The sequence below is a fragment of the Scyliorhinus torazame genome, chromosome 13, assembly GCF_047496885.1.
Source record: "Scyliorhinus torazame isolate Kashiwa2021f chromosome 13, sScyTor2.1, whole genome shotgun sequence".
Classification (NCBI taxonomy): Eukaryota; Metazoa; Chordata; class Chondrichthyes; order Carcharhiniformes; family Scyliorhinidae; genus Scyliorhinus; species Scyliorhinus torazame.
Window position 1 is genome coordinate 223,769,934 of NC_092719.1, and position 14,876 is coordinate 223,784,809.

At 46.8% G+C, this 14,876-nt stretch overlaps 1 protein-coding gene across 3 annotated transcripts in view; it reads left to right on the forward strand.

Annotated features, from left to right (window-relative positions):
• uroc1 (urocanate hydratase 1) overlaps window positions 1–14,876 on the forward strand; it is a 247,599-nt gene that overhangs the window by 28,997 nt on the left and 203,726 nt on the right. For all 3 annotated transcript variants that reach the window (XM_072473093.1, XM_072473094.1, XM_072473095.1), the window contains exon 3: window positions 6,912–7,005. In XM_072473093.1, the coding sequence (XP_072329194.1) occupies window positions 6,912–7,005 (94 nt within the window). The remainder of the gene's footprint in view (window positions 1–6,911; window positions 7,006–14,876) is intronic.

A 14,876-nucleotide genomic window follows, 5' to 3' on the forward strand; every position in this document is an offset into this window, starting at 1 on the left:
ACCTTCCAAGTGATTTTTCACAGTGCTCAGCAAAGGTTTATACCAACAAAAATGAAGGATGGTAAAAAGAGGGAAAATCGACCGTGGATATCTAAGGAAATAAGGGAGAGTATCAAATTGAAGGAAAAAACATACAAAGTAACAAAGATTAGTGGGAGGCTAGAGGACTGGGAAATATTTAGGGGGCAACAGAAAGCTACTAAAAAAGCTATAAAGAAGAGTAAGATAGAATTTGAGAGTAAACGTGCTCGGAATATAAAAACAGATAGTAAAAGTTTCTACAAATACATAAAACAAAAAAGAGTGGCTAAGGTAAATATTGGTCCTTTAGAGGATGTGAAGGGAGATTTAATAATGGGAGATGACGAAATGGCTGAGGAACTGAACAGGTTTTTTGGGTCGGTCTTCACAGTGGAAGACACAAATAACATGCCAGTGACTGATGGAAATGAGGCTATGATAGGTGAGGACCTTGAGAGGATTGTTATCGCCAGGAGGTAGTGATGGGCAAGCTAATGGAGCTAAAGGTAGACAAGTCTCCTGGACCTGATGGAATGCATCCCAGAGTGCTAAAAGAGATGGCTAGGGAAATTGCAAATGCACTCGTGATAATTTACCAAAATTCACTAGACTTTGGGGTGGTCCTGGCGGATTGGAAATTAGCAAACGTGACACCACTGTTTAAAAAAGGAGGTAGGCAGAAAGCGGGTAATTATAGGCCAGTGAGCTTAATTTCGGTAGTAGGGAAGATGCTTGGATCTATCATCAAGGAAGAAATAGCGAGGCATCTGGATGGAAATTGTCCCATTGGGCAGACGCAGCATGGGTTCATAAAGGGCAGGTCGTGCCTAACTAATTTAGTGGAATTATTTGAGGACGTTAACAGTGCGGTAGATAATGGGGAGCCAATGGATGTGGTATATCTAGATTTCCAGAAAGCCTTTGACAAGGTGCCACACAAAAGGTTGCTGCATAAGATAAAGATGCATAGCATTAAGGGGAAAGTAGTAGCATGGATAGAGGATTGGTTAATTAATAGAAAGCAGAGTGGGGATTAATGGGTGTTTCTCTGGTTGGCAATCAGTAGCTAGTGGTGTCCCTCAGGGATCAGTGTTGGGCCCACAACTGTTCACAATTTACATTGATGATTTGGAGTTGGGGACCAAGGGCAATGTGTCCAAGTTTGCAGGCGACACTAAGATAAGTGGTAAAGCAAAAAGTGCAGAGGATACTGGAAGTGTGCAGAGGGATTTGGATAGGCTAAGTGAATGGGCTAGGGTCTGGCAGATGGAATACAATGTTGACAAATGTGAGGTTATCCATTTTGGTAAGAATAACAGCAAAAGGGATTATTATTTAAATGATAAAATATTAAAACATGCTGCTGTGCAGAGAGACCTGGGTGTGCTCGTGCATGAGTCGCAAAAAGTTGGTTTACAGGTGCAACAGGTGATTAAGAAGGCAAATGGAATTTTGTCCTTCATTGCTAGAGGGATGGAGTTTAAGACTAGGGAGGTTCTGCTGCAATTGTATAAGGTGTTAGTGAGGCCACACCTGGAGTATTGTGTTCAGTTTTGGTCTCCTTACTTGAGAAAGGACGTACTGGCACTGGAGGGTGTGCAGAGGAGATTCACTAGGTTAATCCCAGAGCTGAAGGGGTTGGATTACGAGGAGAGGTTGAGAAGACTGGGACTGTACTCGTTGGAATTTAGAAGGATGAGGGGGGATCTTATAGAAACATACAAGATTATGAAGGGAATAGATAGGATAGATGCGGGCAGGTTGTTTCCGCTGGCGGGTGAAAGCAGAACTGGGGGGCATCGCCTCAAAATAAGGGGAAGTAGATTTAGGACTGAGTTTAGGAGGAACCTCTTCACCCAAAGGGTTGTGAATCTATGGAATTCCTTGCCCAGTGAAGCAGTTGAGGCTCCTTCTTTAAATGTTTTTAAGATAAAGATAGATAGTTTTTTGAAGAATAAAGGGATTAAGGGTCATGGTGTTCGGGCCGGAAAGTGGAGCTGAGTCCACAAAAGATCAGCCATGATCTCATTGAATGGTGGAGCAGGCTCGAGGGGCCAGATGGCCGACTCCTGCTCCTAGTTCTTATGTTCTATTTAAATTATCAATTTACATCATTCGCGTAGAAAAATAAATGCATCACACCGTCTGAATGGTTTGCCAAAATTAAAATTATCTGCTTAAGAAAGTTGGTAACGACTTGTTATTGGCCACGATTAACACAGGGACAAGGGCCAACACACTACCCTGTGAATTCTAAAAGACATGTATCCACAGACGTGGGGTGGCCCTGGATAACCCATCACTGTCAAACTGTAGACGTACAATGGTTCACTCAGACCCTGTGAAGTGTCAATAGTCCAGCAGTGTAAAAACAGGCAATCCTCCTGGGCATCACAGATTTAACCCTCCTTCAGCTTGGTTGCCACAGTTTACCCTCCATCCCACTGCAAGGGTGTCGCCTCCTTCACATGGGTTTAAGACGATACAATGCCGTGAACCCAATGTCACCTCACACCCGTTGTATTAAAGCTTTGTGCTCCTCACATTGCCCATGAGGCACCGATGAGGCCGGCACCGACTGGAAACATGAAGGAGGGTCAGGCTATTGAAACACAATCTTACCAGAACGGCAAGTAAGCTGCAAACCATGAAATGGTTGCCACAGTTATACAAAAACAATACATTACACTGATGAATATCACCTGTGGAAACCCCACCTTGTGCGCTCGATGCCGTAAACCTACACGAGTGAGTGCTTCGTCTTGGTGCCCCCACGTCGCTGGAAGTGGCATTGGAGATAGGTTGCTGACTCTGCTGCCCTGGTGACCCCGGTTGCCTCCTCTGACCTCCTGCTTTGTGCACTCAAGTGGAGGGAGTGAGTGCCGGGCAGGACATTCTTATGCCGTGGAGGACATGGCAGAGTCCCCCCTGCTTTCCCCGGCGGGTGCTGAGGCCAATTTTTATAGTCATATGAACATAAGAACTAGGAGCAGGACTTGACAATTCAACCACTTGAGCCTGCATCGCCATTCAACACAATCATGGCAAGTCTCATCTCGCCCTCATGTCCACCTTCCAGCCCACTGCCCATAACCCTTCATCCAGATACTAATTAAAAACCTATCTGACTCCTCCTTCAATCTGTTTAGTATACCGCCGCCCACTGCACTCTGAATTCCACAGATTCACGACCCTTCAAGTGAAGTAATTCCTCCTCATTTCTGTTTTAAATCTGCGCCCCTTAGCCTAAAACTACGGCCTCTCATTCTAGAAAATCCACCAAGGGGAAACACCGCCTCCACGTCTCCCCTGTCCATCCCGTTTAGCATCTTATATACCTCCATTAGATCATATCTCATTCTTCTAAACCCCAGGGAGTATAGGTCTAAACTGTTCAATCTTTCTTCAGAAGACCCTTTATCCTCCACCATGGCGGAGGAGGAAGTGACTCTCCCCACTGCGCATGCGCGGGAAACTGTTGGCGGCCGCTGACGCTCCCGCGCATGCGCCGCATTTCCGCGCCAGCTGGCGGGGCAACAAACGCCATTTCCGCCAGCTGGCGGGGCGGAAATCCCTCCGGCGCCGGCCTAGCCCCTCAATGTTGGGGCTCGGCCCCCAAAGATGCGGAGCATTCCGCACCTTTGGGCCGGCGCGATGCCCGTCTGATTGGCGCCGTTTTTGGCGCCAGTCGGCGGACATCGCGCCGTTGGGGGAGAATTTCGTCCCGGGTCTCACCAATGCCCTCTATAATTACAACACTTCCTGACTTTTATACTCTATTCCATTAGCACCAAATGTCAAAATTCCATTTGCCTTCCTTATTACCCGCTGCACCTGCAGTCGGACTTTCTCCGATTCATGCACAAGGACAGCCGGATCCCTCTGCACAAAAGCATTTTGAAGTTTCTCTCCATTCAGATAATGACACGCCTTTTTATTCCTCTGACCAAAATGGACAAGCTCGCACTTATCCATGTTAAATCCCATCTGCCAGATTTTGGCCCACCCACCTAACCTATCTATACCCATTTATAAATTTCTTATTTCCTCAGTCCTATCCCACCTATTTTAGTGTCACTGGTAAATTTGGCTGCAGTGTATTCTATCCCTACCTCCAAGTCATTAACATATATTGTAAATAGCTGGGGCCTGAGGACCAACCCCTGTGTCACCGCACTAGTTACAGCTTACCACCAGAAAAAGACCCATTTATCCCCACTCTCTGCTTTCTATTGGTTAGCCAATCCTGTATCCAAGCTAATATATTACCCAAACCCCATGGATCCTACCTTGTGTATTAACCTTTAGTGCAGCACCTTATCAAATGCCTTCTGGAATTCCAGATGTCCTGGGCGGGATTCTCTCAGCCCGGAGCCAGGCCGAAGAATCCCCGCGACCGGTGCGAATCGTGCCATGCCGCCCTGACGCCGGCACGCGACTCTCCGCAGCCATTTCTAAGACCCTCGGATGTAGGCCATCGGGCCCTGGGGACTTGACTGCCTTTCATCCCAATAGTTTGGTCCGTACTTTTTCCCTGGTGATGGCAATTATTTTAAGTTCCTCCTTTTCAACAACCTTTGTATTACCTGTTACTATTGGCATGGTTCTAGTGTCCTCCACTGTGAAAACCAAGACAAAATATTGATTTTGTGTCTCTGTTATTTTTGTGTTCCCCATTATTAACTCCCCAATCTTGCCCTCTAAGGGAGCAACATTGACTTTAGCTATCTCTTCTTTTTATATACATGTAGAATCTTTTGATATCGGTTTTTATATTTTGCACTAGATTTCTTTCACAACTTACCTTTGCTCTTTTTATTATTTTTTAGTAACCCTCTGTTGGTCTTTAAACATTTCCCCATCCTCCAGCCTGCCTCTTTGATAAATGGCATGCCTTACTTTTTGCCTTTCCAAAATTTATTCTTCTCTGGAATATACTTTAGTTGGGAGGGATTGAATATCTCCTTAAATATCTGCCCCTGTTCATCAACTGTCCTAACTTGTGGTCTTCCTGCCCAGTTCACCAGGGTCAAATCTGTCCGAATGCTTCTGGAATTTCCTTGGTTTAACTCTAGAACACCGAGGTGAGACTCAATTTTATTGCCTCAAATTGAATTTGAAATTCAAGCATCCAATGATCACTCTTCCCTAGAGGATTCTTTACCACAAGATCATGAATTAATCGCATCTCATTACACAATACTAAATCCCTGGTTGGTTCGACCACAAAACAATCTCTAATATACTCGATGAACACTCCCTTGAGGCAAACCTTGCCAATTTGACTAATCCAGACTACATGCATAATAAAATCACCCATGATTGTTGTTGTACCTTTCCTGCAAGCCCCGGTGTTTCCTAGTTTATACTGTTTCCTGCTGTGAACTACTATTTGGTGACCTATACATTACTCCAACCAGGGACATCATTTCCTTGCTATTTCTTTTTTCTACCTGGACTGATTCCACATCTCGATCTCCAGTGCGTATATCATTTTTCACTGCAGCACCTATCCCTTCCTTTCCCGGGAAAGGTACACCGCGTCCTTACTGTTCAGACTATCTTTCTGAACTACTGAGCACCCTTGGATAGTCAACTCCCAGACCTGGGGCGGGATTCTCCGACCCCCTGCCGGGTCGGAGAATCGCCGGGGGCTGGCGTGAATCCCGCCCCCGCCGGTTGCTGAATTCTCCGGCACCGGATATTCGGCGGGGGCGGGAATCGCGCCGCGCCGGTTGGCGGGCCCCCCCCCAGCGATTCTCCGGCCCGCGATGGGCCGAAGTCCCGCTGCTGGAATGCCTGTCCTGCCGGCGAGAATCAAACCACCTCTCTTACCGGCGGGACAAGGCGGCGCGGGCGGGCTCCGGGGTCCTGGGGGGGGCGCGGGGCGATCTGGCCCTGGGGGGTGCCCCCACGGTGGCCTGGCCCACGATCGGGGCCCACCGATCCGCGGGTGGGCCTGTGCCGTGGGGGCACTCTTTCCCTTCCGCCTTCGCCATCGTCTCCACCATGGCGGAGGCGGAAGAGACCCCCTCCACTGCGCATGCGCGGGGATGCCGTGAGCAGCTGCTGACGCTCCCGTGCATGCGCCGCCCGGCAATGTCATTTCCGCGCCAGTTGGAACGGCATCAAAGGCCTTTCCCGCCAGCTGGCGGGGTGGAAATCAGTCCGGCGCCGACCTAGCCCCTTAAGGTTAGGGCTCGGCCGCTCAAGATGCGGAGAATTCCGCACCTTTGGGGCGGCACGATGCCGGACTGATTTGCGCCGTTTTTGGCGCCGGTTGGCGGACAGCGCTCCGATTACGAAGAATTTCGCCCCTGGTCTCCTTGTAACCATGTCTCAGTAATTGCAACCAAATCAAACCCCTTTGTCTCCATTTGAATTATCAATTCATTAATTTATTCTAAATCTACACACATTCAGATACAAAGCTTTTAGATTTCTCCTATTATTAATGTTTCTGGCTCTTGTCAAATTCCCTGGTTTAATATGACGTCCTTTTTTTCTCTTGGCATCCCCCTCCTAGATGGTAATTGTGCTTACTCCCTCCCTGTGTGGCCTTGAAACCAAAGCCCACCCCTCTCCCCCCCACCCCCGGCAACGGGAATACTGTGCTGCCCTTGTAGCTGGGGTCTGGGTTTAGAAGGTGCTGTCGAAGGAGCCTTGGCAATCTGCTGCCGTTGTGCATCGCTGGTGAGGTGAGTGAATGTTTAAAGCAGGGATGGGATTTGTAATCCTGATGTTAGCGTTTGTTTCAGTGTTCGAGAGACTGAAACAAACAACGCCAGATGACCCAGGGAGACGAGGGTATTCCTGGCCCTCACGGAAAGCCAGATTGTGCTCACCACAGGGGGCAGTTAACAAATATATTCCCTTCTTGTTTCTTACAGAGCTTACCCGATCACTCAGTATCCTTGCAAAATAAAGGCAGCTGCAGCAATCATGCACATGATAATGAACAACCTGGACCCCTGCGTAGCTCAGGTAACCTATCACTGACCAGCTCAGCAACAGCACATGATTGTCTGTGTAACATGTCTAAGATTGGTGCAGTGTCAGGGAGTCTCAGGGACATTTAAACCCTGCTTCCCAATAACTTCCTGAAGTCTCACAGTCGGTGAAGTCTGCTTTATGAAGCACTCTCCACCACCACAGGATCTCCCAAAACCCTTCCAGCCAATCAGCTGCTTTCGAAATGTGCTCGATGTTGTAATGCGGAAACAATGGCAGCTAATTTATGCAAAGGAAGATCCCAGTAACATAAATGTGATAAATGACAAGATAATCTGTTCTAGTGATGTTGACAAAAGGATAAATATTGGCCCCGGACCCCATGTGTGTTGAACCTACTGTTCTTCAAAATAAAGCCAAGGAATCTATCAAATCTCTCCATCTCCTGTGAAATGCGGCACTCGCAGAGTCCTGACCCTCTGACAGTGCGGCACTCCCTCAGCACTGACCCTCTGACAGTGCAGCACTCCCTCAGTACTGACCCTCTGACAGTGCGGCACTCCCTCAGTACTGACCCTCTGACAGTGCAGCACTCCCTCAGTCCTGACCCTCTGACAGTGCAGCACACCCTCAGTACTGACCCTCTGACAGTGCAGCACTCCTTCAGTACTGACCCTCTGACAGTGCAGCACTCCTTCAGTACTGAACCACTGACAGTGCAGCGCTCTGTAGTTGAGTCGGAAACATTAGTGACCTTCAAGCAGCTATTGGATAGGTACATGGATTACGGGAAAATGATATAGTGTAGATTTATTTGTTGTTAAGGGCAGCACGGTAGCATTGTGGATAGCACAATTGCTTCACAGATCCATGGTCCCAGGTTCGATTTCGGCTTGGGTCATTGTCTGTGCAGAGTCTGCACGTCCTCCCCGTGTCTGCGTGGGTTTCCTCCAGGTGCTCCGGTTTCCTCCCACAGTCCAAAGATGTGCGGGTTAGGTGAATTGGCCAATGATAAATTGCCCTTAATGTCCAAATTGCCCTTGGTGTTGGGTGGAGGTGTTGAGTTTGGGTAGGGTGCTCTTTCCAAGAGCCGGTGCAGACTCAGGGGGCCGAATGGCCTCCTTCTGCACTGTAGATTCAATGATAATCTATGAGTAAACTAGGACAAAGGTTCGGCACGACATCGTGGGCCGAAGGGCCTGTTCTGTGCTGTATTTTCTATGTTCTATGTTCTATGTTCACTCCCTCAGTACTGACCCTCTGACAGTGCAGCAATCCCTCACTACTGACCCTCTGACAGTGCAGCACTCCCTCAGCACTGAACCACTGACAGTGCAGCACTCCCTCAGTACCGATCCTCTGACAGTGCAGCGCTTCCTCAGTACTGACCCTCTGACAGTGCGACACTCCCTCAGTACTGACCCTCTGACAGTGCGGCACTCCCTCAGTACTGACCCTCTGACAGTGCGGCACTCCCTCAGTACTGACCCTCTGACAGTGCGGCACTCCCTCAGTACTGACCCTCTGACAGTGCGGCACTCCCTCAGTACTGACCCTCTGACAATGCAGCACTCCCTCAGTACTGACCCTCTGACATTGCAGCACTCCCTCAGTACTGACCCTCTGACAGTGCAGCGCTTCCTCAGTACTGACCCTCTGACAGTGCGACACTCCCTCAGTACTGACCCTCTGACAGTGCGGCACTCCCTCAGTACTGACCCTCTGACAGTGCGGCACTCCCTCAGTACTGACCCTCTGACAGTGCGGCACTCCCTCAGTACTGACCCTCTGACAGTGCAGCAATCCCTCAGTACTGACCCTCTGACAGTGCAGCACTCTCTCAGTACTGACCCTCTGACAGTGCAGCGCTTCCTCAGTACTGACCCTCTGACAGTGCGGCACTCCCTCAGTACTGACCCTCTGACAGTGCAGCACTCCCTCAGTACTGACCCTCTGACAGTGCAGCGCTTCCTCAGTACTGACCCTCTGACAGTGCGGCACTCCCTCAGTACTGACCCTCTGACAGTGCGGCACTCCCTCAGTACTGACCCTCTGACAGTGCAGCACTCCCTCAGTACTGACCCTCTGACAATGCAGCACTCCCTCAGTACTGACCCTCTGACAGTGCAGCAATCCCTCAGTACTGACCCTCTGACAGTGCAGCAATCCCTCGGTACTGACCTTCTGATGGTGCAGACTCTCTCAGTTCTGACCCTCTGACAGTGCGGCACTCCCTCAGTACTGACCATCAGACAGTGCAGCGTTCCCTCAGTACTGATCCTCTGACAGTGCAGCCTTCCTCAGTACTACCCTCTGTCAGTGCGGCACTCCCTCCGTACTGACCCTCTGACAGTGCGGCACTCCCTCAGTACTGACGCTCTGACAGTGCAGCGTTCCCTCAGTACTGACCCTCTGACAGTGCGGCATTCCCTCAGTACTAACCCTCTGACAGTGCAGCACTCCCTCAGTACTGACCCTCTGACAGTGCAGCACTCCCTCAGTACTGACCCTCTGACAGTGCAGCACTCCCTCAGTACTGACACTCTGACAGTGCGGCACTCCCTCAGTACTGACCCTCTGACAGTGCAGCACTCCCTCAGTACTGACCCTCTGACAATGCAGCACTCCCTCAGTACTGACCCTCTGACAGTGCAGCGCTCCCTCAGTACTGACCAGCTGAAAATGCAGCACTCCCTCAGTACTAACCCTCTGACAGTGCAGCACTCCCTCAGTACTGAACCTCTGACAGTGCAGCACTCCCTCAGTACTGATCCTCTGACAGTGCAACACTCCCTCAGCACTGACCCTCTGACAGTGCAGCACTCCCTCAGTACTGACCCTCTGACAGTGCAGCACTCCCTTAGTCTTGACCCTCTGACAGTGCAACACTCCCTCAGTACTGACCCTCTGACAGTGCAGCACTCCCTCAGTACTGACTCTCTGACAGTGCGGCACTCCCTCAGTACTGACCCTCTGACAGTGCGGCACTCCCTCAGTGCTGACCCTCTGACAGTGCGGCACTCCCTCAGTACTGACCCTCTGACAGTGCAGCACTCCCTCAGTACTGACCCTCTAACAGTGCGCCTCTGGTACCTCCCCTGTGGCCACAGAGGAATTAAGAATTTGGGTCAGAGCCTCTGTAATTTCCTCCCTTGCTTCCCACAGCAACCTGAGATACAACCCATCTGGACCTGGGGATTTGTCCACTTTTAAACCTGCCAAATCCTCCAATAGCTCTTCACTCCCTATGTCAAACTACTCAAAAACCTCACAGTCTCTCTGACTGAATTCTGCACCCACATTCTCCTTCTCCAAAGTGAAGACAGATGTGAAGTATTCATTTAACACCCTACCAATGTAATCCAGCTTGACGCATAGATGTTCCCCTTGGTTCCTAATGGCTATTTCCCTGGTGTTATGGGCGAGGCGTTTTCAGAACCCCAAAATGTATTTGTTGCTTTTCCGAGCACGTGGCTTTTTCTCTTGGTGTGGGATTACAATTATGGACACATGGGTTTTTAAACACAAAACACTGTTTATTCCATGAACTCAACTTAACATCTTAAATGAACATTGGATCTCTTAACACCCCTTACTTCAAAGATAACTCAGAAATTATTGCAACAGTGAATAACTCCTTAACATGTTCCTTCAAACTTCCAAGAGACTTAACACCTTTAAACAGTATCACATCAGGTTAAAGGATATATATTTTTTCTGTAGAATGGCAGAGATATATTAGTTTGGGTGACTTCAGCTACAGCACATTGCGTTCTTCATGCAGCTCTCTGGAAACCCACAGACACACCCACGCTGCTTTCTCAAACCTGGCTTTCTCCCTTCAAGCAGATCACAGCAAACCAGAACTTCTCAAGCTGCTGTCTCAAACTGGCTTTCTACTTTTAAACTGCTCTCAGCATAACCTGCCAGGCACCTTTTAGCTGCTCTCAGCAAAACCAGCCAGGCACTTTTCAAACTGCAAAACCAAACTGCAAAATAGCTGACCTGAGCTCAGTCCCACTCACTCTCTGACATCCCTGTTTTCTTAAAGGTACATTGCTTAAACATCCATGTCTTAAAGGTACTCTCACATGACACCTCCCCCCAAGAAAAAAAATAAACCATCAACTTCAAGATGGTTTCATTTTTCACTTTTGCACCATCCACTAAGAAATGTACACAGGAAATATACATTTTCATTTAAAGTAAACAACACACTCAAACAGGTATAATCATATAGCCCCTTTTTCTTCGTTCTTCTTCCTCCAACCGAAATCCTTCTCGATTGACAGTCTCTTTGAACAAAGTCTCTGCACGATCCATCCATTCCTCTACTCCTCGGCATTTCTCTTCAAAATCAGATAATTTAGTTCAATCTGACCACAGAGTCCCTTGCAATTCTCCAATACAGGAGCATTGGTGATCACAGCTTTCAGGCAGTCAAATGACTGTTGAAAGTCCGCTGTCCATTGAAATTTTTTAGGTTTCTTTAGCAAGTCCATCAGTGGAGTAAGCACGCCACAAAACTTTAGCACAACTGATCGATCAAATCCACTCATGCTAAGAAATCACATTATTTCCCTTCGTCTTGAGGGTATCAGAAACTCCGCAAGGAAAGTGATTCGGGCTTCTCCAAATTCACGTTCGGCTATGTTCATCACCAAACCCGCCTCCTGAAGTCGACCGAAGAACTCCATACGATGTTTTAAATGTTCTTTCCATGTCTTTCGATAGTCCACACACAACCGTTGGGTACCGTCTGGTTTAGGTACCATCACTATGGGTGAGCTCCATTGGCTGCAACCCACTTCAATTATGCCATTTTTAAGCATACTCTATCCTGTGCCAATTTTAAAGGGTTAAGTCTATACGGATGTTGTTTGATCGGAACAGCATTTCCCACATCTACATCATGCAGAGCCATTTTAGTACTTCCCAATTTATCTCTACAAACTTGCCCATGTGATATCAATAACTCTTTCAGGTCAGTTTGTTTATCCTCTGGAAGGTAACTTAATAATCCATCCCAATTTTTAAGAATATCCTCATTTTCCAATTTAATTTGAGGTATGTCAAATTCACAGTCATCTGGATTTGGTTCGTCACTGAGTTAGAATCATTAAAACCTCTTTTTTCTCTCCTTCCCTTTCAAAGTACCTTTTAAGCATATTCACATGACACACTTGGTGAGTCTTCCTTCTATCTGGAGTTTTTAACCACATAATTTACCTCACTTAATTTCCTTTCAATCTGATACGGTCCACAAACCCTAGCTTTTAAAGGCTACCCCACCACTGGTAACAACATTAAACCTTTATCCCCACTGGCAAAACTACGAACTTTGGATTTCTTGTCCGCTACCCGTTTCATCACATTTTGTGCAACTTTTAAATGTTGTCTAGCCAATTCACCTGCTCGATTTAATCGTTCCCTAAAATTTGACACGTAATCCAATAGTGTAATTTCCGATTTCTCACCCACCAATTTTTCCTTAATCAATTTAAGTGGTCCTCTTACCTCATGACCAAAAATTAGTTCAAAAGGACTGAATTTGGTAGACTCATTAGGTGCATCCCTAATTGAAAACAATACGAATGGGATTCCTTTATCCCAATCCTCTGGATAATCTCGACAATACGCCCTCAACATTGTCTTTAATGTCTGATGCCACCTTTCTAACGCTCCCTCGATTCTGGATGGTATACAGTTGATTTAAATTGTTTTATTCCTAAGCTATCCATAACTTCTTTGAATAACTTTGAAGTAAAATTTGTTCCTTGATCCGATTGAATTTCTGTGGGTAGTCCATATCTAGTAAAGAATTTAAGTAACTCCTCCACAATCCTTTTAGCTGTAATATTACATACTGGATGGCCTCTGGAAACCTAGTAGACAAATCCATTACAGTCAAAAGATATTGATTCCCACTTTTTGTTTTAGGAAGCGGTCCTACACAATCGATTAGGACCCTTGTAAAAGGTTCCTCAAATGCTGGAATGGGTATTAAGGGCACTGGTTTTATCACTGCTTGAGGTTTCCCTATCACTTGACATGTGTGACATGATTGACAAAATTTTACTACATCTTTATATAGTCCAGGCCAATAAAAATGTTTCTGGATTTTAGCTTGAGTTTTCCTTATTCCCAAATGACCTCCCACTGGTACCTCATGTGCAACTCGCAACACCTCCTTTCTATAGCCTACCGGCAATACTACTTGATGAACTTCTGCCCACTTTTCATCCACCTGCATATGTACAGGTCTCCATTTTCTCATCAAGACATCATTTTTACGGTAATAACACTCTGGTATACTCTCAGATTCCTCTTCCGTATATGCTTACTGATATATCCGTTTTATTTCTACATCTTTCTGTTGTAACTCTGCCAATTTTCCTGAACTGAAAATATCCACCTCATCCTCCACCTGTTCTTGTTCTTTTTCTACCATCTGATCAAAAATCGTTTCTGATAATTGCACTTCAACTTCATCTTCACTCTTTGATTTCTCCTCTTGTTTTAACCTGTGACTTTGCGACCTTGTTACTGCACAATCCGGAAGAATCCCAGGATATTCGTCCTTCAACCCTTCAGTTGACTGATTTTCCAATGGCTTATCAACCACAGTAGGCATCACTCCCACCTGCGATCCAGCTATATCATTACCCAAGATAAACTGTATTCCTGGACAAGATAGTTTATCTATTACTCCTACTACCACTTCACCACTCTTCACTGGACTTTCCAACCTTACCTTATATAATGGAACGCTACTCCTCTCACCCTGAATTCCACATATCACCACCTTTTCTGGCAACATTCTTCCCAAACTACATAATTCCTCATCTCTTATAAAGATTGACTAGCCCTGTATCTCTTAAAATTGTGACTTCTTTACCTGCTCCTCCTGATACACATGAGTAAATTTTACCCACACAAGTAAATTCTTTAAATGCATCTGGCACCTTCTTAACAATTATTTCTTGAACAGGCTGTACAATCGTTTGCACCTCCTTCGCTTCCCTTGGGCTTTCCTTTACCACTCTAACAAACCCCACTGTCTTATCCTGTTTTACCACATCAGCCTTCCCAGTGCTTTTCTTCAACCACCAACACTGTGACTTTACATGGCCTAGTTTATTACAGTGAAAACATCTGAAACTTTTCATTTCTTTTCCACCCTCCTGGATTTCTTTTTTAATCTGAGGTACACTCTCTTTATTGTCTCCCATCAGATCACCTTTACCTTTACCACTTGAGTATTTCTCATGTTCCCAGTTTCTATCCATCACCGGCTGAAACTGATGTCGGAAACCAATCTTTGATTTATGAACTAATTCATAACCATCTGCCATTTCCGCTGCTAATCTCGCAGTTTTAACCCTCTGTTCTTCCACATGAGTTCTCACTACATCAGGAATTGAATTTTTAAACTCCTCCAAAAGTATAATTTCTCTGAGAGCTTCATACGTTTGGTCTATTTTCAAAGCCCTTAGCCACCTATCAAAATTACTCTGTTTGAGACTTTCAAACTCCATGTATGTTTGACCAAATTCTTTCCTGAAATTTCTAAACCTTTGTCTGTAAGCTTCAGGCACTAGCTCATATGCACTTGAGATTTGTGAGTGGGACCCCAGGGGACGCCTACACTACCTGCCTGCCTCCTTGTGACTGCCTGTTGGTCACCCATTTCTTTTCTTCCTCAAGTTCCTTGAGCTGTGGTATGAGCACCTCTACAAATGCGTTGTCCATGTGACTCTCAGCCTCGCTGATGTGCCAAAGTCTCTCTAGCCGCCGCTCAAGGTCCAAACCCCGAAGCTCAAGTTTCTGCATTCGGGAGCACGTCCTGCACATGTGGTCATCTAGGCTGTCAGTATCACCCATGACTTCCCACATGTGACAGG